General features: G+C 40.5%; 2 protein-coding genes across 5 annotated transcripts in view; one reads left to right on the top strand and one right to left on the bottom strand.

The window, feature by feature from the left end:
* The window catches only part of Mroh9 (maestro heat like repeat family member 9), an 86,219-nt gene that overhangs the window by 11,053 nt on the left and 50,448 nt on the right, over positions 1–24,718 (bottom strand). For 3 of the 4 annotated variants that reach the window (XM_021257107.2, XM_021257110.2, XM_021257109.2), the window contains 10 exons: positions 23,839–23,993; positions 20,870–21,035; positions 19,395–19,537; positions 18,129–18,266; positions 15,933–16,053; positions 11,669–11,806; positions 7,080–7,256; positions 5,483–5,632; positions 5,139–5,255; positions 4,567–4,669 (listed from right to left, as the gene is read on the bottom strand). In XM_021257107.2, the coding sequence (XP_021112766.1) occupies positions 4,567–4,669; positions 5,139–5,255; positions 5,483–5,632; positions 7,080–7,256; positions 11,669–11,806; positions 15,933–16,053; positions 18,129–18,266; positions 19,395–19,537; positions 20,870–21,035; positions 23,839–23,993 (1,408 nt within the window). The remainder of the gene's footprint in view (positions 1–4,566; positions 4,670–5,138; positions 5,256–5,482; positions 5,633–7,079; positions 7,257–11,668; positions 11,807–15,932; positions 16,054–18,128; positions 18,267–19,394; positions 19,538–20,869; positions 21,036–23,838; positions 23,994–24,718) is intronic. The other variant, XM_021257112.2, reaches the window with a different exon arrangement.
* Positions 768–2,076, top strand: LOC101699785 (ubiquitin-conjugating enzyme E2 N). The gene has a single exon (XM_013071934.3). It carries the CDS (start codon positions 783–785, stop codon positions 1,239–1,241), a length of 459 nt encoding a protein of 152 aa, XP_012927388.1. The 5' UTR covers positions 768–782; the 3' UTR covers positions 1,242–2,076.

The raw sequence follows: 24,718 nt of genomic DNA, 5'->3' as shown, positions 1-24,718 counted from the left end.
TGTGTGTTGGGGGGAGGTGCATGCATGTGTTCCCAGTTGTTCTGGAAACTTTTATTAATCAATCCATCACTTTCTGATCTGACAGATCCCAGCAGTTCTGATTATACTTTACATATCTGGGTGGATTTGTTTCTAGGCCTTCTATACTCTTCCACAGATCTGCTTGTCTTTCCTTGAGTAACAGATTTTAGAATCCCCTCCCCACCTTTTTTTTGAGACAGGATCTTGCTATGTAGTCCAGGGTGGCCTTGAACTCACTATGTAGCCCAGGCTGGCCTTGAACTCTTGGCGATCCTCCTGCCTCAGACTCCTGGAGTGCTGGGATTACAGGCCTGTGCCACCACACCCAGCTACATTTAGAATCAACTTGTCAAGATCAGTGGGATTAGCTGCTGGAATATTCACTGGAGTTGCAGAGAGTCTGCTGATCAGTATTTCTCAGCAGGGGCTCGGTAGGGGTTCTAGATGGGACAGCTTGGTCATGTTCATGAGCAGCACCATCACCCTTACTACTGAGTATGAAGCCTGTCCTTGCCTGGTAAATGCATTAATGAGCATTAAGTGCTGCCCCATCTGGAGTCGAGGTGGCAGAAGGGCTTGGGAGATGGAGGCCACCAGAGGGCCAAATCTCCAGGCATAGAGAAAAGCAAAAACAAAAAAATCAAAGTGGAGAACAGAGTGGGTCCTACACCTAAGTACACACTCAATGTCTTTTTTAAATTTAATTTTTTAAAATGTCTTATTGGGGACTCGACCAGAGGCCGAAGACAGGATCTGACAAGATGGCTGGGCTGCCCCGCAGAATCATCAAGGAAACTCAGCATTTGCTGGGAGAACCAGTTCCTGCCATTAAAGGGGAACCAGATGAGAGCAACCCTCGTTATTTTCATGTGGTCATTGCTGGCCCCGAGGATTCCCCCTTTGAGGGAGGGACTTTTAAACTTGAACTATTTCTTCCAGAAGAATACCCAATGGCAGCACCTAAAGTACGTTTCATGACCAAAATTTATCATCCTAATGTAGACAAGTTGGGAAGAATATGTTTAGATATTTTGAAAGATAAATGGTCCTCGGCACTGCAGATCTGCATGGTTCTGCTCTCGATCCAGGCTTTGTTAAGTGCTCCTAATCCAGATGACCCATTAGCAAACTATGTAGCGGAGCAGTGGAAGACCAATGAAGCCCAAGCCATAGAAACAGCTAGAGCATGGACTAGGCTATATGCCACGAATAATATTTAAGTCGATCTGATCATCAAGTTTGTGTCACTTCTCCTGTTCTGCTAAGACATCTTCCTTTTTTGTTTGCATTTAATGGGCACGGTCTTAGAAACATTACAGAATAAAAGCCCGGACATTTTCAGTCCTTTGGTGATTAAAGGCACATTAGAAAATCTATGTCTTGTCCTGATTCACTGTTGTAAAGCATGAGCAGAGGCTAAAAGTATCATCGAGCTTGTCGTGAAATGTTGAAAAGCAGTGGCCTTCTGCTTCTATTCATGTCCCCCATCATGGTTTAAGTATAAAGCACTGGGAATGAAGGTAGTTGTCAGGGTTAGCTGCAGGGGCATGGGTATTCTTTATTTTATTTTTTGAGGGGAAAAGCAGTTTCAACATTTTATGGATTCCTTTTCCCCCCTTTTATGGTGATCTAATTGCATTGGTTAAAAAGCAGCTAACCAATTCTCTAGAACACGCTCTCTAGCCAAGTCTAACTTTATTTAGATGATATAGATGGACAAGCTGATTGAACCAAAATGGGAACATTAACAAACATCACAGCCCTCACTATAACATTGTGACTTTGCTGTCAAGTGTAAATTCCCCCCTTCAAAAAAAGCTTGTGACCATTTTGTATGGCTTGTCTGGAAACTTCTGTAAATCTTATGTTTTAGTAAAATATTTTTTGTTATTCTAAAAAAATATATATATATAAAATAAAATAAAATGTCTTTTTGGGCCAGGGATTTAGCTCAGTGGATTCACCTCGTGCTGCGCAAGCGCAAGGACCTGAGTTCGATCCCTAGTACCAAAAAAAAAAAAAAAAAAGTACCAAAAAAAAAAAAAAAAAGAAGAAGGAATCATGATAATTTTTTTCCTGAGTTCTTGTGTTTTTGAAAATGTTTTTATAATCTCTTCATAGTTGGATATAATTTTGCTAAATATAAAACTCTACAGTCACAATTTTCTCTCTAGTCAGGATTTTGTTGACACTATTCTACTTTAGTCTATGTTGAATATTCACTGAAGTCTAGTGCCAGATTTATTTTTGTAAATTTATAGATACCCTCCCCAAGATGCTCAAAACAATTTTTTTTTTTTTTTTTTTGGTACCGGGGATTGAACTTGGATCCTTGCACTTGAAAGGCAGGTGGCAGAACCACTGAGCTAAATCCCCGGCCCTCAAAATAATTTTTTAAACTCTGATGTAAATAATTAGGAAATGCCTTAATGTTGCATTCTGTATAAATTATTTGTAAAAAAGATTTATCATCTCAATGTACTTGAAGTTTTTTATTTGTTAAATTATATCTTTGAGTACTTTCTAGTTGTAATTATTTCTCTCTTTTAGCAGTAGAATCATTTATGTGCATTCTCTTTTTTCTCGATCATTACTGGTTAATTTTTAAAACTGTTTTTTTTTTTTATGGTACCGGGGATTGAACTTGGGTCCTTGCACTTGCGCAGCAGGTGGTGAAACCACTGAGCTAAATCCCCTGCCCAAAAATGTTCCTTTTTGATTTTCATTTCACTTTGCTAGTATTTCTCACTTTTGCCAGGCGTGATGGCAGACATCTGTAATCCCAGTACTCTGGGAGGCTGAGGCAGGAGGATTGCAAGTTCAAGCCTAGTCTAGGCAATGAAGTAATTTAGTGAGATTGTGCCAAAAAAGGGGGTGGTGGTGCTGGGGATATAGCGAAGGTCCTGGGTTCAATCCCCAGTACTGCTAAAAAAAAGTTTCTCACTTTTGTACTTGTCTCTTTTTTCTGGTTGCAATGCAGTTTTCATTTTCTGTGATGGTTCCATATTTTTTCTCACACTTTCCCACTGTACTTCGGAAGCTTATTTCTCATGTGCTCCCACTGCCCTGCCACATATTCCATGTTCCTGCACATACTTGAGATCAGTGATGGTGAAACTTTTAGAGCTTTCAATGAAAACAAATGGCCAGCTGTGGCACACATGCCGTAGCTTTGCCACCACTGCTTTAGATCTTTACTTCTGAAAGACTTGGATTCATGGAAAACATTTATGATGAAGTTCCTCTGCTGTGTGGAAATATTTTCTGAACTTTGGTGGGTTTTTTTTCCCCTGAAATATCTTTGTGGAGAGAAAATGCTATTTCCTTTTTTAAAAAATTACTTAATTTTGGATCTCACAATTTTTTTTTTTTTTTGGTACCGGGTATCGAACTCTAACTCACAATTGTTATATTCAGAAGTTTATTTGTGAATAAGTTTCGGGTAGAATTCAGAACAGCAGGAATTCTTACTGGTTTGAAATACAGTTCTCATGAGCCAAGCTTTTCTCTCTGTGTGTGCCTGCGTGAGTCTTCGCTCCTCTCTGACAGACACAGGTCCCGAGCCCTGTGCCCACGGTCATTGCCCTTGCTGATGGATGCTCTCTGTGGTTGCAGCCTGTGTGTGTATCTCCGTTTCTTGCTGCCCTTGTTAGTCCGTGGTGCCAAAGAGGGCAAAGGGAAGAGCCCACTGCCACACTGGAGCCCACTACCCAGCTGGGAATGCCAATTTAAGGGATTATTAATGTCGAACTTCACAGTGAGAAGCTCATTGGAAAAAATACCTTCATCAGGTTTGTATAAGATTAGGATCACATCTTTAGTTGTCTTCCCTTAGAGTCTTCCTTGACTCCTCCTGTCTCCACATTATGTTTAACTTTAGTGAATTTTGTAGCTCGTCTTCATTTGTTGTAGTTTATGATCACAGATTCTCAAGTTTTGTTGAAAAAGATATTTGCATGTATTTTTAAACTGTTTTATTTTTTGGTACTGAGGATCGAACTCAGGACCTTGCGCTTGCGAGGCAGGCATGGTGCCCCTGAGCTAAGTCCCCAGCCCTAAAATAGTGATTTTTTTTTAATAAGCGAGGGAGAAAGATGAGCTGTGATATGTCACCATCTTGCAATTTGAAATCCATCCCGTTGAACACATTTTAGGTAATTTTTTTTCTTTTTTTCTGGTACCAGGGATTGAACTCTGGACCTTGCGCTTGTGAGGCAGGTGTGGTGCTGCTGAGCTAAAATCCCCAGTCTGGTTTAGGTAATAATTTAATCTTTCAGATAAACTTACTTTGTATTATAAAATAGAATTCTATTCTCATCATATGTATAACTTCATGACAGGTGATAGCCATCATAAACAAAGACAATTTGTAATTTTTTTTTTTTGCTACCGGGGATCGAACTCAGGTCCTTGTGGTTGCGCAGCAGGCGGCAAAACCACTGAGATAAATCCCCAGCCCTAATTTATAAATTTTTAATGAAGACTTCTACCTGCTATTCTGTACCTTTAAAGATAAATTAAGAAGTAAGAATTAAATTTATTTACCTAGTAAAATAACTGCTGCTCTTCTCAGATGCACTTGGGAGCTTCCCAGGAACCCTAAGGCGTCACAAGTTAAGTATGTAATGCAACTCTCATGAGAAAGAAGCTGAGGATAAAAAGGGAAAAAAACCTCTCTAAATCATTGAAAAAACTGATGTGCTTTCTGAAGAGAAGTTCAAGACAAAATAACCTGACTGCTTATACAAAATCAGGACCAATTCAAAACCTGGGGACTTTCATGCATGAGCTCCACTTTTCTAGCCACTTGCAGGTATTATCCGTGATTCCCAAACCCAACTTTGCCTTTCCAGTTCAACTTTGGTTTCCCCTAGTGGTCAGCATTCTTCCATCCCCACTTTTTGGAGGAAGAAGGTAAGCTGAATGATCAAAGTTGTTGAAAAAGTGGAGAATTCTATTTTTTTCTCATCTCAAGCCTTAGCTGTAATTTTCCATTTTATTATCTTCACATTCTTTCCCCAAGATCAATCTTTTCCCTGCCATCCCATCTCATCACTTCGGATACCCTTTATGGTTTGTCTTTAATTCTTAGTAGTAAACATGGAAGGGCTACTTACAAGATTGTTACAGATGCTGAGAACTACCAGCTCAAAATTGTAATTTTCTTCTTTAAACAAAGTTGAGATTGACCATTCTAGTTGCGAGTCACAGATTGCTAATGTATGTTTACATGCCTGAGAGACAGAATAAAGACAGTGAGGATCTGTTTATCTGCTGTTACATAAAATATGATTTTCTGCAAAATTAAGAAGTGCAGGGGTCGGGGATTTAGCTCAGTGGTTTCGCTGCCTGCTGTGCAAGCGCAAGGATCCGAGTTTGTTCCCCGGTACAAAAAAAAAAAAAAAGAAGAAGAAGAAGAATTGCATAATCAAAGGCCTTACTTTCACTTACTCTTACTTACACTCACTACTCTAGTGTCCCTGTCCTCCAAACAGAGGATGAAGGGTGCGAAGCCTCCTAGGACATGTTTTAAGGTTGATGTGTGTTGGCTCACACCCTTGATCAATTCTGCCAAGTGCCTGATAGCCAAGCTCCGCACATTTCCAGAGCACTGAAATATGTACACAGGAAAAGAAAAACACCTCATATGAGCATAATATTAGGATATGTATATAATCATATATATGCTGCATATCTCTCTACAGACATATAGGTATGAAATTATTACAATTTATTTTTAGGAGAGATTGGGTCTAAGTAGTCAGCTCTTTTTTTGATTTTAACGTATTTGCTTACCCATTACTCATAATAGGGAAGATATGGAATGGACCTAAGTGCTCATTAGTGTAAGAATGGATAAAGAATACACACATACAATAATACGTTTAGTCATTTTAAAGAAGAAAATTCCAGGAGTGATTTTATGCTAAGTAGAAGGCATTATGGTAAGTAAAATCAGCCAAGCATAGAAAGACAAATACTGCATGATCTAACTTATATACACAATCTTTTTAAAAAAAGTTGAACTCACAGAAGCACAGAGTAGAACCATGTTTGCTAGAGGCTGGGGTTGGAGGAATGAGGAGATGTTGATTACAGGATACACAGTTTCAGTTAGGAAGAGTGGCGATCTAGTGCACAGCATGGTGATTATGATTAATAGTAATGTAGTTTGTACTTGAAAATTGCTAGGAAATTAGATCTTAAATATTATCACCACAAAAATGACATGTGAAGGGATGGATATATTAATTAGTTTGAACCTATCATTCCATGATGTATACATATATTGAAACATCAAACTGTATGACATTACTATATAGAGTTGTAGTTGTAAATTATACTGTAACAAAGCTGAAAAATACTGCAACTGGCTAAAGATTTACTTATTAAATTCATATTACATTAAAAAGTCTCCTGTGAAATATGTTTCTTAATTCAGGAAGATGGTTAGTATTTAAATAACATCCTAAAAATATTAACTGGAATAATCTCTATAATTTGAGGACACTTTCTTTTTTTTTTGTTACTGGGGACTGAACTCAGGCCCTTGCGCTTGTGCAGCAGGCAGCGAAACCACTGAGCTAAATCCCTGGCCCTAGGACACTTTCTATGAAGATACTTATAGCAAAGTCATCATGCTTTGTTCAAGTGCTAGAGGACTTTGAAGAATTGCCACTGAATAACTTTGGGAGCTCTTTGCATGCTGCTATGTAACTAGATTTCCAAGTGCTACTTATAGTAAAATGGATGGGATTGTACTATATAGATTGTTGAAGAGGAAAATTACAAGTCAGGGGAAGGGGTTCATTTTATTATTATTATTGTTTGTTTTGTTTTTTGGAGACAGGGTCTTACTATGTAGCTCAGGCTGACCATCAATGTTGTTTTTACAAAGGGGCCTCATATATTATCATAGCTGGAAAAAAAAAAGGTGGCTCTGAAGAAAACATCTGGCCTCTGGTAACTTATCCTAGTATACTGGGTCATTGCCTCAACTGGGGCTTCTGTTGAACCCTCAGACCTAAGGATCTCACACATCTAACAGTGTAACTCACATGATCCATCAGATGGAAGTAGCTGGAAGCAATTCCAGTGCACAGTGATGAATAGTTCACCTTGTCCAGTTTGTCTACCAGTCTTCGGAGGGTGAGCAAGGCCTGAGTTACAACAGTCTCATCTTTGGACCCGAAGGCATCTAGGATGGATGTTAATAAGCTGCGGACATTTTCTATCTACATATAAACGGAGAAAAATGATGGGAATTTGGAACTGAAAGACTTGAGTTGGCATTTAGTTTTCTTTGAAATGTATTTATGGATAGATAAGCTTTATTTGAACATCTGCATATAAATATGACTTGATGTCAGAAAGGAAGTTTTTCTAAAGGATTAAAATTTATTAAACCATAAAACTCATTGCTTCCCTTTGGTCTGCCTCTGAATTTAGTTGACTAGCATGATTATTGGCAGTCTGCACTCATTGCTTATTTTTACCAGACATATTTCACAAATCTTTGGAGTGGCACTTCCCATTTCTCTGGAAATCTCTTAAATTGCTCTTAGTGACAACAGAAGGCTTTTATCTGCTGCCCATCTCTACTGGATGAGAAGCAAAATCACATCTTTCAGTTTTCTTTTTCAAAATTATGGTTGCTGGCAAAATGTACAAAAGAGGAACTTAATGATCAGCCTTTTGAAAATGTTTTTGATACTGCTGGGGATAGAGCCCAAAGGACTTAATGTTAACATACAAAAATACAGTATAATCTCTGTATGCTACAACCATAACTTCATTTTAATTTTTTCATTAAAGAATTATTTTTATTATTTCTCCAAAAGAAGCTATAAAAATATCCATAAAAAGAGTAAAAACATTGAAAAGGCACTTTAAAATACTGGATTGATATGATACATCTTCTGTGATTTACAGCTAAGCAAAAAATGTTAAAGTCTATGAGTCAGAATTTCTGAATGATTTTTACTTTTTTTTTTGTACCGGGGATTGAACTCGGGACCTTGAGCTTGCAGGGCAGGTGTGGTGCCACAGAGCCAAATCCCCTCCCTGATTTCAATATTTTGATAGGAATTTACTAGGAGAAACCAGAAAGATTTAAAGATTTTTTTTTTAAATTTCAGGCATGGGGTGTGGGTCCATGGTAAAGCACATGTTTAGCATGCACGACCTCCGTTTGATCCCAGCACAAAAAGAAAAGAAAAACCAATTTTCTATTTTAACTTCAATTAAGTTTTGAAAAAGTACACACTTGTTGACAGGCACTAATAATGAGATTAATCTGGAAGGAGGAGATTTGTATGCTAGGAGTGTCCAGCCAGCCATTCCATGCAACTAAGGGAAATGTGCTCTTATTTTTCCTTTATTTATTTATTTATTTATTGATGCCGGGGATTGAACTCGGGACCTTGCACTTGTGAGGCAGGTGGCAGAACCACTGAGCTAAATCCCTGGCCCCCTTATATTTTAAATAAAAATACAAAAATAAAAGTACAAATTTACATTTGGTAAAAAATGTTCATAGTACAGAAAGCTCTAAAATAATAAGTATTCTTCCATGACACAGCAGGCTTGATTCTTCAAAGTCCTTAGTCTTATGAGTAATTAACTAAAGGTGATGGTAGTCTTTTATCTGCAAATACTTTTCAGGTCTTTGCAGCTGTGTTGGCTGTCTCATGTGACACCTCTTACAGAGCAAAGCCATGCAGCCTTCTTCATAAAGAAAATTTCAAAGGCAACATGCACACACTGCTCAGAGATGGCAGAGTCCAGGAAGCACCTCAGATGCCACTGGATCTAAGGGTGGTTCCAGTCCAGGTGTCATCGAGGGACTGCAGCCCTAGCTGCAGGCTGTCTTTAGGGAAGAGAGGCCAGTGTGGAAGGAGGCGTTCTCAAGGAGGTGAAATACAAAAGCTCCTGCTGTTCCTTGAAGGGCCGAAAAGGCCTAGGCTTGCCAGTTGAAGTGCACATCATGAGTGAATTTTGCACGTATTTCTCTTGCCATGCAACAGAAGGGTGTCTGCTTCAGCAAGAGGCTTGTGCTCTTCTGCAGATTTTGGATCTCTCTAGCCAGCCGTGTATCCACAGACTGAGCTGACCGAAGGAAGCAGTAAGGCAGTGCCCACCCGCTGCGAGGCCTTGGTTCTGGGCCCTGGGCACAGTCTTCCATCCAAATCACCTGTCTCCGGTTGGCGTTAAATTTGCACACTTCTGAGTCTGGCATCCTGGCACTGGCTAACAAGTGTCATTTGTCAAAATGTCGGAAATTTTGTAAATTGGTTGTTAAAAAAAGTCATTATGAAAAATTAACTTATATAAATTTATAATAAAATTAAACCAAAGGTAATACTCAAAAATGATCAATTCCTAATTCTTTTGGTACATTTTATAATTTTTTACACTCAAGCTTATTTATGAGTATTGTATCTGCATGGTGGGAATATTAAAGAATGTGCAGTTGTACACATCTGTTCAAGTCCATGTTTAGTGACACCTTTTGAATGGCTTGCAGTTAGCCAGGACAGGAACATTTACACCAGAACAGGGCCTTCATTTCCAGAGAGCTGGTTGGTAAGCATTTACCAGCATGAGGCTGGCAGGGTGACCCCTACATCGTATGACAGGGACCTGTTTGGACATGAGCTGAGGCAGATCAAGGAAGCCACATGCAGATGAGAGCCAAGAGAAGAGAAGGCGGGGGAAAATGGAAACAGGATACACCAAAGAAGAAAAAGGAAAGAAATAAACATTATTGGCCAAAACAACAGCTTTAAGGAGAGGAAAATGGAGTTCAGGACTCTCAGTGCTGGTGGCCCCTTGTGTCTAGCTGGAAGTTGAGTCTTTGGACAGTAGTGAAACCTCCATCTAGGTCACTCTGCTACTTCTCTTTTCACTCACGCTGGCCCTGACACAGAATCTCCCTTCCAGTTGTTAACAGCATTGGGGAGAGCTCTAGACTGATAGGGAAAAGTTTTAGATAACTTAGTAGATTGAATATTAAGGTAGTTGTAGAAGCAAAATAAGTAATGTATTCCTTTAAGATTTGCTTCTCCCGTAACTCTTGTTGTTTAAGGTGATGGTTATCTAACTCTTTAACCAGTAACTTCATGATAGGTAACATTTTAACCTAACAAAGTTGCAATGCCTGGGTAAATTTACAATGTATATGTGCTTATCTTGTGTCTGGGACTTGTAAATAGGAACTGGAATTGTATTTACACATCAAAGACCACTAGGGATGAGATAATGGCTAAAAAGGATATAAAAAGGTATCGCTGAACAAAGGGTGTGCAGACACTGACCAGACCAGTTTCTGGTGGTCCTGCCTGCTTGCAAGTAAACTTTTATTATTTTACCTGAATTCTATGTCTCCATGTATTTCTTTCCACGATTTCTGGAACAAGATGAAGCAATAAACAACTTCCTGCTTCCTAAAAGACAGTACACTCTTTTTTTTTTTTTGGTACCAGGGAATGAACTCGGGACCTTGCGCTTGTGAGGCAGGCGCCAGAACCACTATGACGGAACCACTATGACGACTCACTTCAAACAGACCATGGCTCAGGCCATTTTCAATGCAAAATGGGCATCTATGGACAAGCTTTCAGCTCTCAGAGACAATGCTCAAGAGACAAGCAAGGATTTATTATTAAATAAGTGTCTACAATCTCAGCACTATACAAGATATTTTTGAATTTGGACTCATAAAACATAGGGGTAGCGGGGCGTGGTGGTAATCTCAGCATTTGGGAAGGTGAGGCAGGAGGATCTCCAAGAGTTTGAGGCCAACCTGGGATACATAGTGAGTTCAAGCCCAGCCTACACTACAAAGCAAGACCCTGATTCAACAAAACAAAACAACTCAAAACAACAACAACAAAATGTAGGAGTGTGCTTATGTTTAATTGATTTGGAAGATAGGAAGTGGTCACACAATTCAGAGGGAAACAATGTAACACATTGAATTTTCAATTTGAGCCAGCATTAGAGTCATCTGAGGATCTTTTAAAACATATACTGCTGGGGACCAGTCCAGAATTTCTGACTCTGCCGGCAATGGGCCAACAACTGCATTTCTAACAAGCGTCCAGGTGCTGTTGATACTGGTGGTCAAGAACTACTCTGAGGGTCACTGATATAAAATCTTACATACATAAGTTGTCATGACTCTGAGAGGTGTGAGGCTCCTAGATATCAGTGTAAGCAGTTTGGGTTGATCACCAAAATAAAGAGAAAAATGTGAATTTGTATTGGTGACAGAGGGAAGTGCTATGAGTGGAGGAGATGGCTTGAGCAAGTGCTTAGAGATGCGTGCACATGTGTGTATGTTGGATGGGAAACTAACTCACTTGTTCATGGTTTAAACTGGAAGAACAGGGTTCATGTAGGACCCTGATGATAAGTGAATTCTGAGCACAATGCATGATTTTATGGAAAAAATTATAAAGAAGGTGATGAAGCCACTACAGTGATGTACATCCTTGCCATTCAACGGTTTCTTTATTGCGAAAAATCAGGCTTTGATATGGTTTTAGTTGTATAGAAACTAAAGAAAAATCAATGCTTTATCATAAAGATACTGAGCAATATCAAAAAAGATACAATGCCACAGACACAAGTCCCACCCACATACCTTATGGACAACTGGGGCCATGCTGGTGATTTTCTGAAGGCTTAATTTGCTAATTTCAGGATTGGAATCATTGATCCAGTTTCTGAGGAGGACCAAAAATAATTCTGGGAGTGGGTCCTTAAAGAACTTATCCAGAATCTGAAACAAAAAACAAAACAAAACAAAACAAAAACAGTTAATGAGTGGAGTCAAGGCAAAGGGCACAATTTCTGTCTGTCATGAGAGTCAAGACTGGACTCTGAGTCACATGAATCTCCCATGTACTTACATGTATTCCTACATATGACCCTATGCTCACAGATGTGGGAGACAGTAATCAGATAAGGAAAAGATGCTGTACTTTGTGTCCATTTTGATAATTTCTCTCCATTGTTGGAAATTAAATGACCCAATTTAAATTACCCTCCTTGCCAGATGCGGTGGTGCATGCCTCAGGCTGAGGCAGAAGGATCACCAGGAGGAGTTCAAGGCCAGCCTGGGGTACATAGTGAGTTCAAGGCCATCTTGGACTACATAGCAGATCCTGTCTCTAAATAAATAAATAATAAATAACTCTCCTCTTTGGATTATAGTCAGATAGCTGAGTTTCTTTATAAGGTATTTTGTATATACGAAAAGTTAATGTCTACTTTGGCTTAGCACTGTGCTAGTAAGTGGAAGATATAGTGGTAAGGAGGAAGGTCTCAATCCACGAGTTTGTGGTGTTTATAGAGTAGCTGGTGAGGCTGATGCTGCACAATGAGACCCTGCTCTGCACTGTTCTGAAGAAAAGAGTTGTTCACCGTGACCAGCATTGGGATGAAAAGCTACAAGACTCCACAGAAACATTTGCAGGAGGCCAGGGATTTAGCTCAGTGGTTCCAGAGCCTGCCTTGTAAGTGCAAGGTCCCGAGTTTGATCCCGGTACCAAAAAAAAAAAAAAAAAAAAAAATTTGCAGGAGCGCTGAATTTAGATTTTATGGTATAAGTTTAATTTGGAATGGAGCCAGCTGGGTCTGAGCAGCCAAAAGACCAAAGTGGAGAGGGGAGAGAGGACCAGTGGGGGTGAATCCTGTCTTCGAAAACAAAATGAAAGAAAAAAAAAAGAAGGAAGAGTAAGAGAAAGAAAGACAGGTCAACTTACCAAGGCCCTATCTCAAAAAATAAAGGGCGTGGGATGCAGCTCAGTGGAAAAGCCCTGGGTTCAATTCCAGAGAGACAGAAACAGACAGGGAGGGCAGGGGTATGAAGGGACAAAGAATGAAAGAAAGAAGAAAGAAACAAAGACAGACAAACATACAGACAGACAAAAAGAGAGAAAGGAAGAAGGAAAGGGCATGTGTGCTAGAGCTTTATGCATGCTAGGCACACACTCTACCCAGGACCTCTACCCTCAGCAAAGATGTGCAGTTCTTAACAAAAATCTTAGCAAATCAGTTTCCAACTGGGCTGGGGATTTAGCTCAGTGGTGCTGCCACCTGCCTTGCAAGCGCAAGGTCCCGAGTTCGAACTCCGGTACCTCCCCCACAAAAATTTCAATTTCCAACTATATCTAGCTTTTGGAATAAATATTGCAATGATATTTAAAATTTTTTAAATATGTCATTAATAAGCTATGTAGAAAAAACATTATATTTTAACTGTTAAAAGGTAGTCAATAAAATTCAACTTTCAATTACAGCCATGAATAGAATGCTGTCTAACTAATAACAGTTTCTTTCTAATAAACGTTAACTATGTCAGGGCCGGGGATTCAGCTCAGTGGTTCTGTCGCCTGCCCTGTAAGCACAAGGACCTGAGTTTGATCCCTGGTACCAAAAAAAAAGTTAACTATGTCAATTGTAAAGCAGAAAAGCCTCTCTACTAAAACACATAATGAAATGAGAATGTGGTATTATCCCTGGGATTATTGCAAACTGTACAAGAAGTCATTATAAGTCCTCTACTCATCCCCTCAGCAGCAGTAGTTTCACAGCCATAGTGGATAAAAGTCTTTTTGTGGGGTCTCTTTGGCATTACTTAGAAGGTTGAAATCCCTGCTGGAGATCAAGAGTGAAGAAGGCTTTTTTGAGGGGGCAGATTTGCATTCTGGTGGCAGATTTATCAACCATGACCATAGTTCCAGACTCAGAAAGGCCCCTTTCTCCTATGGACTTGGCTATAGCTCTGTTTGGCTTTGATCCTACCACAGAACCATCCAGTAAGGAACTAGGAGGAGTCATGCCTACTTATGCCTCAGGTAACAGGCCTGCCAATCTTGGTCCTGACTAGGGCAGTGAAGTGACCCTAAAAGTCAGCTCTAAGCCCTTCGAAATCTTGCCTGCTTAGGGAGCTGCGAGGAGACATGTCCACCTTGGTCCCATAGCACGTCCTGGAACAGCACAGCAACTTGACTATAGTCCCTTTCAGCTGCAGTTTGGGACAAGTCCTGCCTGCCCAGGGACCCAGTGGGAGCCGTGCCATCTATGCACCCTGAGGGAGCCTGCAGACCATGGTCTTTGTGGTGGACACTGATTGCAGAGGACTCATTTCATCATCACTTATCATCGTATGGGGTCTGTCTCGCAAGGAGACAGCTGGAATCCTCCCATGGACACAGAGGGAGCTGCTCCCATTCACAAACTTGGTAACAGGTCTGCCATCTGTGGACCCTGAAGCAGACCCTCATTCCAGTGCCAACCCTACTTTTCTGGAAGCAGTTCATTTCACCCATGGACCACACAAGATTCATGCCTGCTTGAGCTCATAAAAACAAGCCCAAGAAGAGAAGGTCTTTATCTGCCAAAACTAGTATGCAAATACTGGAAAGGGCTATTTGCTATTTTAAACACATAGATGCCGGTGCAGTGAAGAATCGGGCAAACATGACTTGGCCAAAGAAAATTAATAAAGCTCTAGTAAGCTACCAAAACAAAAACAGAAACAAACATAAAGGGTATCTAGGAACTGCCTAACAGAATTCCAAACAAAACAACAAAGACAACCAAATAAAATTAGAAAAGCAATATGTGCATAAAATGAGAAGTTTAATAAAGATGTAAGTGCTCATATGACATATGCAGATTAAAAATGTGACACACCATATTAACAGAATTAAGGATAAAACTCATGATCTTTTCAATAGATGAAGAAAAAGAATTTGACAACATGTCAAAGATTCAGAGAAGATGAGGAAGAAAGTGATCCTTGCTGAGTAAATGGGAGGCCAGGCTCACCAAACTCTGATAGCAAAAGACACTAATACTCTTGAGAGAGGTGATTAGATTTCACCAAACCTCATCTGTTGCATTAATGATGCTAATATAAATCTGTGTAGTTTGTAAATTTCTTTTAAATGTATTATTTTAGGGGAGATTTTACTTATGTCCTGTTTAGACCTATTTAATATTTATACATACTTAAGTGTCAATACAATGAAAATAATGAATCACAAAATAAACCAAGAAGAGGCAAAAGGATTAAGCATCTTTGAGAAACAGCAGTGTTCAATTAAATTGATTCACAAATACTTCAGAAAGCTTTAGAGGTACACCATTTAGTGTATAAGTATCTTTTATAGTTTATTAACTGTTTTCTTATGTTGTTTGAAATCATATTTTTTAAAACTATTGGGCATCACATCTTTACAAGATGACTTTTGCATGTCTTTTTTTTTTGGTACTGGGGATTGAACTCCGGTCCTTGTGCTTGCGCAGCAGGCGGCGAAACCACTGAGCTATATCCCCGGCCCTACAACATGACTTTTATGGAAAAATTACATTCAACTCAGATAATTTCAATTTACACAATCTTTTTTTGTAAGCCAAAGGACTTCCTCAGTATGCTCCTTCACTATGACATTGCAATATATGATGTAATATTCATATTCAAAGTAATATTCTTCCACATCTTTATTTGACACAGTCGTTTGGACAATTCCTATTTATTCCCAAGAGAATCTGAATTATAATGTAGACCCACATGTCACTTACTGGGGCCTTTGGAAAACTCCATCATCCTTGATATACTTTAGCAGACATGCAAAATATATATTTTTGTGCAAATCCGCACCCTCTAGGAGAAGATAAAAGCCAACTGCTAGAGCAAACTAAAGGGGCAACTCTCCCATAATCCAGATGTAACTCATTTCACTGCTCCCTTCCCCACCCTCAGATATCTTTTTATTCTCTTTTAAGTCTTGGTCAAAACAAATATTTTGACGGGGAGACAAAAGGCTAGAGTGTTAAGCTTAGGTAAGAAAAGAAAATGAGAACTGTGTTATTCATAGTTTCCTATTAAAACTCACTTTGATGAAGAATATTACTATGATGATATGCTCTTCTGACCTCCTAGGACCTTGCACTAAGATCTTGTGGAGATAATATAAGGTTTCTGGAAACTGTGGAAAGTTATATTCACAGAGAGTTCTGTAAAGGAGATGGAGGCACTGAATTAGCAAAAAAGAAAACATGTTCTGCATCAGCAAATACTGATAGTGATAAAGAGATAAATCGGGTGTGATGGTGCATGCCTGCAATTCCAACACTCTGGGTGGCTGAGGCAAGAGCATTGCAAGTTTTGGGCTGGGGATTTAGCTCAGTGGTTCCGCCGGCCGCCTTGCAAGTGCAAGGACCCGAGTTCGATCCCCCGGTACCAAAAAAAAAACCCCAAACAAACAACAACAAAAAAAGCACTGCTGGGCCGGGGATTTAGCTCAGTGGCTTCGCTGCCTGCTGCACAAGCGCAAGGACCTGAGTTCGATCCCCAGTACCAAAAAAAAAAAAAAAAAAGGCATTGCAAGTTCAAACCTAGCTTGGACAACTTAGTGAAACCTTGACTCAAAATTTTAAAAAAATTAAAAATAAATTAAAACTACATATACGGATGGAGATATATAGTTCAGTGTGAAGGCCCTGGGTTAAAGGTTTAATTCTTAGCACTGGAGGAAAAAAAGATGAACGTTAGCCTCATAGTTTTTACCTCCCAGAGTAAAAAGAAATGATATTCCTAGTGTTCCCTAATCCAAGATAAACGACAGCCTCGCTATGAATTCTACACAGCCTCTGGGGATTATATCCAACTGGACCTCTGTCTGCATTTCTTTCCTTAATGCCACTTCTCTTTTCTGTTTCTCTCATCCTTTCCCACACAACAAAAGGCCCTATTTGTGTACAATTTCCCATCAATTCTTGAGCAATTGGAGAGGTAGAAGCATCTAAAGGTCAACCTGCAGTAGCTGTGCAGCTCACCTTTGCTGTTCTGATCGCATCTCTCTTTTGAATAGTATAATGACGAAGAGAGCCTGGGACTACTATGGATAACTCATGAGAAGAGGCTGTAAGGTCTGATTCAATAAGCCTTACACACATACACGCACACACACACACGCACAAGCAGTGGTCGGGCTCGGAGCTGTCCTGACTCACAGACCTGGATCAGACTGGGAAAGTGGGATCGGAAAGGACGACACTGCAAAGTTTCCATTTCAAGACTCCAGGTTGCTCTTGTAGAGTTTTAACGTGCCTACAAACCACCTGGGGACTTGCTAACACCAGCCTCTGAATCAAGCCCCAGGTGAGGCCTTGCAGCTCTATAGGTCAGGCTTTGGGTAAGAAGATTCAAAGGTCCTGAGGACAGAGTGGACACTGAGCTAGTGACTTGTAGGGTGAGGAGGCACCACACGTTTACACAGTAAGGTGTGTTTCTGAAACACAAGTGCAAATAAGATACCTTTTTGTTTTGTTTTGTTTTGTTTTGTTTTTTGAGACAGTGTCTCGCTATGCAGTCCAGGCTGGCCTTGAACTCACTACGTAGACCAGACTGGCCTTGAACTCATAATGATCTTCCTCCTTCAGCCTCCCAAATGCTGAGAGTACAGGTGTGCGCCAACACACCTGGCAAAATGCCATTTTTAAAAGCACCAAGAGCCCATGGACCACATAGACTACACTTTCTGGGTCAGTTACAATGTCACATTAGTATGTCAGGTCGACAAGTCCCTATATCTTAATTCTTAATCGGAAAATTTGATCCCTATAATCAGAAGCTTGCTATTCACTAAAGGCCAAATGAAAACTTTTACTACCTTTTCCAGTAAAAGAAAAATAAAATTTTTTTTACACTCTAGTTCCCCAAATTTGTTTGGTTCATTGAACACAGATCTTTACTGGGCCTCTTTTAAGCAAGGGTACAGGATTGTCTGAGGTCTGCAGAGCAGGAATGAGCTAAATATCAGAAAGAAATACAGACTCACCTTGAGCTCTCTATACCAGAAAGACAAATATGTTCTATAGTGTGAGAGTGATTGGGTCATCAAGTAACAGGGAAGGAAAGGGGAAAATACCCCCAAATAAAACCTCTCAATATAGCTGAAGATGTAGAAATCAAATGGCAATTTAAATAATTAAAACATTTAAAAATTGAAATAGATCCTGTGTTCCCATGTAGCTTACTTGAGGGAAGATGGAGGCCAAGCATCCCACTCAGAGCCTCCTGTTCTTACCTGGCAATGAGGTTGACCCCATCTTGGTAATAGTATGTTTGGCAAATATGACTCCAGCAATACTTCTGTTTCAGAGCAGTATCCACTTCTTGCAGTCCAGAACAATTTAGCAGAATTCTCAGCCCCTCCCGGGCATAACTAAGGACCCAAAAAAGAGCATCATCCTGGGACAATGACCTTCACATAACTAAGTACACATGCCCTGCCTTTTCAGCCCATCCTGGTAGTGTACAGGTTTTGAGAAATGGGATGTTCCAGAAGAAGTCAATGTCTAGATGCTTCCATCTCCCTTGATTAGTAGTACACAGGACAAGAGGTTAAATTAAAATTACAGCACATAGGGCCGGGGATTTAGCTCAGTGGTTCTGCTGCCTGCCTCGAAAGCATGAGGTCCCAAGTTCAATCCCTGGTACCAAAAAAAAAAAACAAACCTTAGCTACTCAAGAGGCTCAGGCAGGAGGCCTCCTGAGAAATTTAGTAAAATTACAGCACATAAAATCTAGGATTAATCACAGAGCGGCTTACTAATTTATTAATTATTTTCAATAGATCATCAACAAAATAATGACTTGTCAAAGGTGTCTGTTTTCTTTCATGGATGTCATTAATAAAGAGGATATGTTCTCTATTCAAAGTGGTTAAGTATATGTCTGCTTAAAGCACAGGGAGTGGATTATATATCTTAATAAAACTGACTGTGTTTTAGAGCCCTGTCAGGCTTCAGTGTCCATATCAGGCACTGCAACTAGCTGACAGTTGCATTGACAGTTCTCTGGAGGGTAGCACACACAAGCAGCTGTGCTGTCTTGGGGAGAAGGGAATCCTGAACTTTTCCTGATGAGGACAGAGGACTCATGTCGTAAGCCCACACATGCCATCCTCAGCCATAAAACAGTTTTCCAGTTCACAACACACACTTGTGCACATTGTTTCCTGGTTTATGTATGATAAGCCTGAGAAGTTACCATCAGAAAATGGGTATGGGTTGTGACCTAGTGCTGCCCCCTTACAGAGCTAGCAGGGAGCACAGCAAGAATGAACAGTGTTTTGCTGTTGTGACTCTTTCTATTCTGTGCACACACGCAGGGCACATGCTATGTGATGTCTAGGTTCTCTGAATGGTTACTTTTCTGAAGAGATCTGCCCTTCAGAGGACAGAACACTGTAATGCACGAATGCACTACACCCAGGATTGCACAAACCCCACATGAACACACGGGAGTGGTTCATCTCGTATTGGATCAGAAGTAACCCGCACTCTCTCACATAGGCCTGTCCTGTGGCTGCACTCTCAGCTGACTGATGTAAAGGAGTTGAAACATGAGGGCCATCAAGATCTCGGGAAAAAACTGGGCCACTGTCTTCTTATAGGAACCCATAGGCAAAAGCATGCACAGGGCCTGGGATGCCTACAAAGGAAGGAAAAGGTTATTAAAAAGGGAAGCCTCTCCCTGTAAACCCAGTCTTACTGAGGAGAGGAAGAGTGGGACTCTGCAACCTTCCTCAGCCTCCTTGAAGGAAGCATGAACCATGACTGCATATTCTCTCATTCAGGAGCAGCTACTGAGTCAGCTGAGCACCAGAACAGTGCCAAGCATTTCCAGGCAAGGTGCTCCAGAGCACAACTGAACATCCCTGGCTGCCAAACCGGGGGGAAGCAAGCTGGTCCCCAAGAGGATGTACATCCCAAGCTCCCCTTCATATGTGGCCATGAAGAACAGTCCTGTTAACAACCCAGGTCCTCCCTGCACTCAAATGATCCAAGGAAGTGGGACAGGCAAGGGGAAGTGGGACAGGTTGTCCACAGATCATTTGGTGTACTGACTTCTACAATACCCATCACATCAGAAATATATATCCCAGCTCCTCACATTTATCAAACATGGCATTTATTTATTTGTTTGTCTGAGATAGGGTCTTGCTAAGTATTCCAAGCTGGTCTTGAACTCACTATTTAGCTCAGGCTGGCCTCAAACTCTCACCAATCCTCCTGCCTCAGCCTCCTGAGTCTAGGATTACAGGTGTGTGCATCATCAAACCAGGCTGTTTTATTGTATTTCTTTTTTTTTTTGGTACCAGGGATCGAACTCGGGTCCTTGCGATTGCGCAGCAGGCGTCGGAACCACTGAGCTAAATCCCCGGCCCTGTTTTATTGTATTTCTGTAAGACCTGAATTTACTCCCAGGCATGATGATTTGGGTCGTTGGGAGATACATAATGATGGACGCAAGTGAAATTAGGCCTTCACATCGTATAAAACTGTGTAGGGTTGAGCTTGCAGCTGCCTCACTGGTTTCATCACCTCCACTCCCGCCCTTGCTCAGCTCATTCTGATTCTGCAGCCCTCATGTACTCACTGACTTCCATTACCTCAGAGCTTTTGCTCTCCTTCCTGTCTGTCTTGGGTATACGAAAGGACCACCCTCACCTGGTGCAGGTATCTGATTAGATGTCACCTCAGCAGGGAGGCTGGATCTGACCAAGTCACCTTCACCATCCCTGACACTTTTTTTCTCCCAACACCATTTTAGATTTCTTTGGATGTCTGACACATACACGGCTTCCCTGTCTCCGTCTCTTAGCAGAATGTAAGCCCCATGGTCAGGGTGTGGCACACAACACATTTGTACTGGGCGAGTGGACAGGTGAGGGCAGACTATGTTGAGGAGAGACTGAGTCTGTGCAGATAGGGATGGCAAGAGAGAACAACACTGGGAAGAAACATGCATTATGGTCCTCACCGCCAGAGGCATCATGTTAGTGACATCCAGAATGAAGCATCTCCCTTCCTGCATGGTGTCCTCCACTTCCCAAGGTTTGTCTTTCAAGACCAACAGGATTTCCTTCAGCACTTGTGGGGCAACTTGTGGCTCAGAGCCCACTGCCTGCCACATCAGCATCAGAGCGCTGCAAATACAAAATGCTGTGAACTCAGGCAGATCCTAAGTCGGCCGTTCCCTACTGGACACAGTGACTCGAATCACATTTTTTAGGCAAAGACAGTACAGACAAGACCACAACAAGGTGAGATTCTTATGTCCAAATGATCCCTAAGTCTCTTTTCCTCAAAAGCAGAGGAAGATTTCAAGTGACAACTTATGGAAAATACAGTCTGAAAGTCTTGCTGATATTTAAGTATCTATGTAGCTCATCAGAAACTGATCAATTTTCTGCACCCTGTACTCTGCTCCTGCATTGGGTGAGCCTGCTTGTCCAGGAATACTTTTATATTTATAAAGATTGGCATGGGAATACAAATTAGTCATTAATATGACTAAATCATCAATATGCAGGTAAATTTATTTAAAACCTAAATAAATAAAATAACAATAACAATAAAAGTGAAAACCTGAGCTCAGAGGCATAAAGCATATTGCCAAAGGCCACATGTTTAATTAATAACACATGTGTGCTTGGTCAGAGCCCTGATGTCAGGACATCGGGTCCCCTCCCTCCTTTCCCACACAGTCATGCTTCATGAATAGTCTGACTATTGCTCATCTTAAACTGCTTCACATCTCTGTGTCAGCAGAATCTTGATATCTTGTCAATCCACACTGGGCTCTGAGGTCTATCATTCAGTCTTTCTGCAGCTGGGCTCCTAATAGAGGAGCCTGGTCCCCCAGAGCGGGTATACCCAGCTCTGTAGAACCTACTACCCAGCTGCTCCCTCCTGCAGGGCTCATGCTGAGAGCCATGGGGACACCAAGTCTTGCGTACCCTGTCTCATTTTCTCACTTCTTTTGGCTGATCAGATTTTCCATTCATTTCTGTAGTTTAGCTTAACTCCTGGCCTTTTTTTTGGTACCAGGGATTGAACTCGGGTCCTTGCGCTTGTGCAGCAGGTGGTGAAACCACTGAGCTAAATCCCCGCCCCCCCCCCTTTTTTTCTTTTCCTTGAGATAGGATATCACTATATAGTTCAGGCTGTCCTTGGATTTGTAGCCCAGCCTGGCCTCAAACTTATGCCTCAGCTTTGTGAGTGCTGAGGTTACAGGCAAGCACCACAATGCCCCCGGCCTCCTGGTGATTTTCTTTTTTTTTTTTTACTGTACAGATATTTTTATCATATATATATTAGGTACACATATTAGGAATAAAAGTCCTACTCTTAGAACATGAGAAGACAATTAATGAAAAAACAGAATGAACATAAGACTAAGTATGTGTTTAGATTCATATTTCACATGTAGTTATTAAGCTGATCTTTTAGTATTCACTTATTTGAAACTGTAGAGTTGATAGAGGATGTATGCCATTTAAGTATTAGTTTGAATCTTATAAAACAATTTTATTGGTGGTACTTATTTGTGGGAAGAAAACTTTACTGTATGCAATAATTGTGTCCCAGTGGACATGGTTTAACAGTGAAGGTTTTATATTATGGAGAAGAAAGCAAGTGTAAATATTGGTTATTTTAGAAATGCTACCCAAACTACAATAGTGATTTTCAAATAACATCAAAATGAGGAGTATAAGGGCATGCTTATCCCATTTTCTAATCAAAAGGATGTTTAACCTGCATAAGAATGAGGTGTTAATCTAAAGGATTACAGGATTTGCCTAGGAGAGGAAGAGTCATTTGTAATCACAGGGATTTTCTAACTAAGCGAAAGGAAAACATCCTCTGAATGACAAAGATGGCTATCCAGAGGTTAGATGATCAACTCAGCACACCGCCCACTGCCCTGCTTGCCTGCCTGAAAAAGACCCTTTGGTATTCTGAATACTTTGAAATGATCACCAGGACAAGAGTCTGACCATTTGGAACAAAGCCCTATATCCTTCCTTCCAACTCTCCCTTCTGAATATTGCTGTCCTGGGGCAAGCACTGCTGCCAGAGGAAGTCACATCTCCTTCCCAGTATATAAACCAGATTGGTTTGGTTTGGTTTTTCTATGGGATTGGTTTTTCTAAGTTCTTCTAATGTATCTGTTAGAGACATACTATTCCACAGGCTCACATTAGTAATTTTTTCTTAAATATTTCTTGTGATCTTGGATCATGAATTTCAGATTAACAGTTAAGGGACAGGAGACTTCCTTCCAATTATATTTGGTAATTTTTTTTGTTTTTCATTTTTTGTTTTTTTGGTACCAGGGATCTAACTCGGGACCTTGCGCTTGCGAGGCAGATGGCAGAACCACTGAGCTAAATCCCCGCCCCCTCCCCAATTTTTTTTTTTTTTTTTTTTTGCGGTACTGGGGATCAAACTCAGGACCTTGCACTTGCCAGGCAGGTGCGGCTAAATTTGGTAATTTTTTTATATTTGGTAATTTTTAATGTCGAATTCTTTCTATTGGTGGGTAGAAATATCTTATGTCTGTCTTTCATAAGCAAGAAAAACACTCGATGTGTGGAATTTTTTTCCTTCAGAAAAAAGAGTAAATTCACCAAATGGGAAGAAAAATCTATGATCACTTTGAGAACAGGTTTGTTCCTAGAGGATATGCAGCAGAACATAATCGAAAGCCTCAGCTAAATAAAGGTGACATTGATCATTTCTTAAAGGCCCACTGTGTACCAGCTATTGGCCAAAGTGTGACTAACATTTATGATGGTATCTAAGCCTTGGAATCATCTATATGGCACAAAAATAGATCTCAGAAAAAGAAATGAGGCCCGGAAATGACAGCCCAAGATTTGAGTCTATCTCTGTCTGCCTGTGAACTGGTGAACACACAGGAGAAGGGGCAGGGTAAAGCCGTACTTGTCCGCTGGGACTGGGTAGTACATGAGCTGAAAGACGACACCTTTGGGCAACATTTGTGCCAACAAGGTGACAACCTCCAACAAGATGTCCTTCATAAAGTGAGAAGAATTTTCTTTCAGTTGCTTATAAATAGTGTCCACCATCTGACACACCTGAAAGAGAAATTTTGCAGGTCAACAAGTCTCCTGTTTTATGGTCACTTTGAAGCCAAGGCATTTCTTGGGTGTAACAATCTAGTCTTTCTTGGCCTGATCATAGCAGAAATTAATACACACACACAAGTGCACACAGAAATTACATTTACACAATGCAACACATTTATTTAAGTGAAGAATAAAGCTGTGCATTTATGGATATTGGGAAGATACCCATTAAATTTTTTTGTTTCGTTTTGGGAGGCTAGACTTCTTTATGTAAGATATATAAGATCAGTATTAGAAAATGAATACCTAATTCAAATCCTTAAAAAAGAAAGTCAAAACAATTGAGTAGAATAACAATGGAAGTATTTACTCCAAAACAACTTTATGAAAAGATCATTTGAATGCACACACCAAGGAGCGAGTCAGGGATGGGAGGAATGACTGAATGATAAAAAGTTGAATCTTTGAACTGTAATCTTCAAACTCTACTCACAAGTCTCATGCTAGTTTTTTTTCTTTTCCTTTTTACTTACTTTTTTTGGTCCCAAGATCAAAGTTGGGTCCTTGTGCTTGCAGGGCAGGTGGTGGAACCACTGAGCTAAATCCCCAGCCCTTTATTTACTTTTTTTTTTTTTTTTGGTACCAGGGATCGAACTTGGGACCCTGCGCTTGCGAGGCAGGTGCCGGAACCACTGAGCTAAATCCCCAGCCCATCCTTTATTTACTTTTTAACA

The sequence above is a fragment of the Heterocephalus glaber genome, unplaced genomic scaffold (assembly GCF_053883595.1).
Source record: "Heterocephalus glaber isolate CG9 unplaced genomic scaffold, H.glaber_assembly_v1.0 deba00001687, whole genome shotgun sequence".
NCBI classification, from domain to species: domain Eukaryota; kingdom Metazoa; phylum Chordata; class Mammalia; order Rodentia; family Bathyergidae; genus Heterocephalus; species Heterocephalus glaber.
Note: the sequence above shows the minus strand (reverse complement) of the source record. Positions and strands in the feature narration are given on the sequence as shown.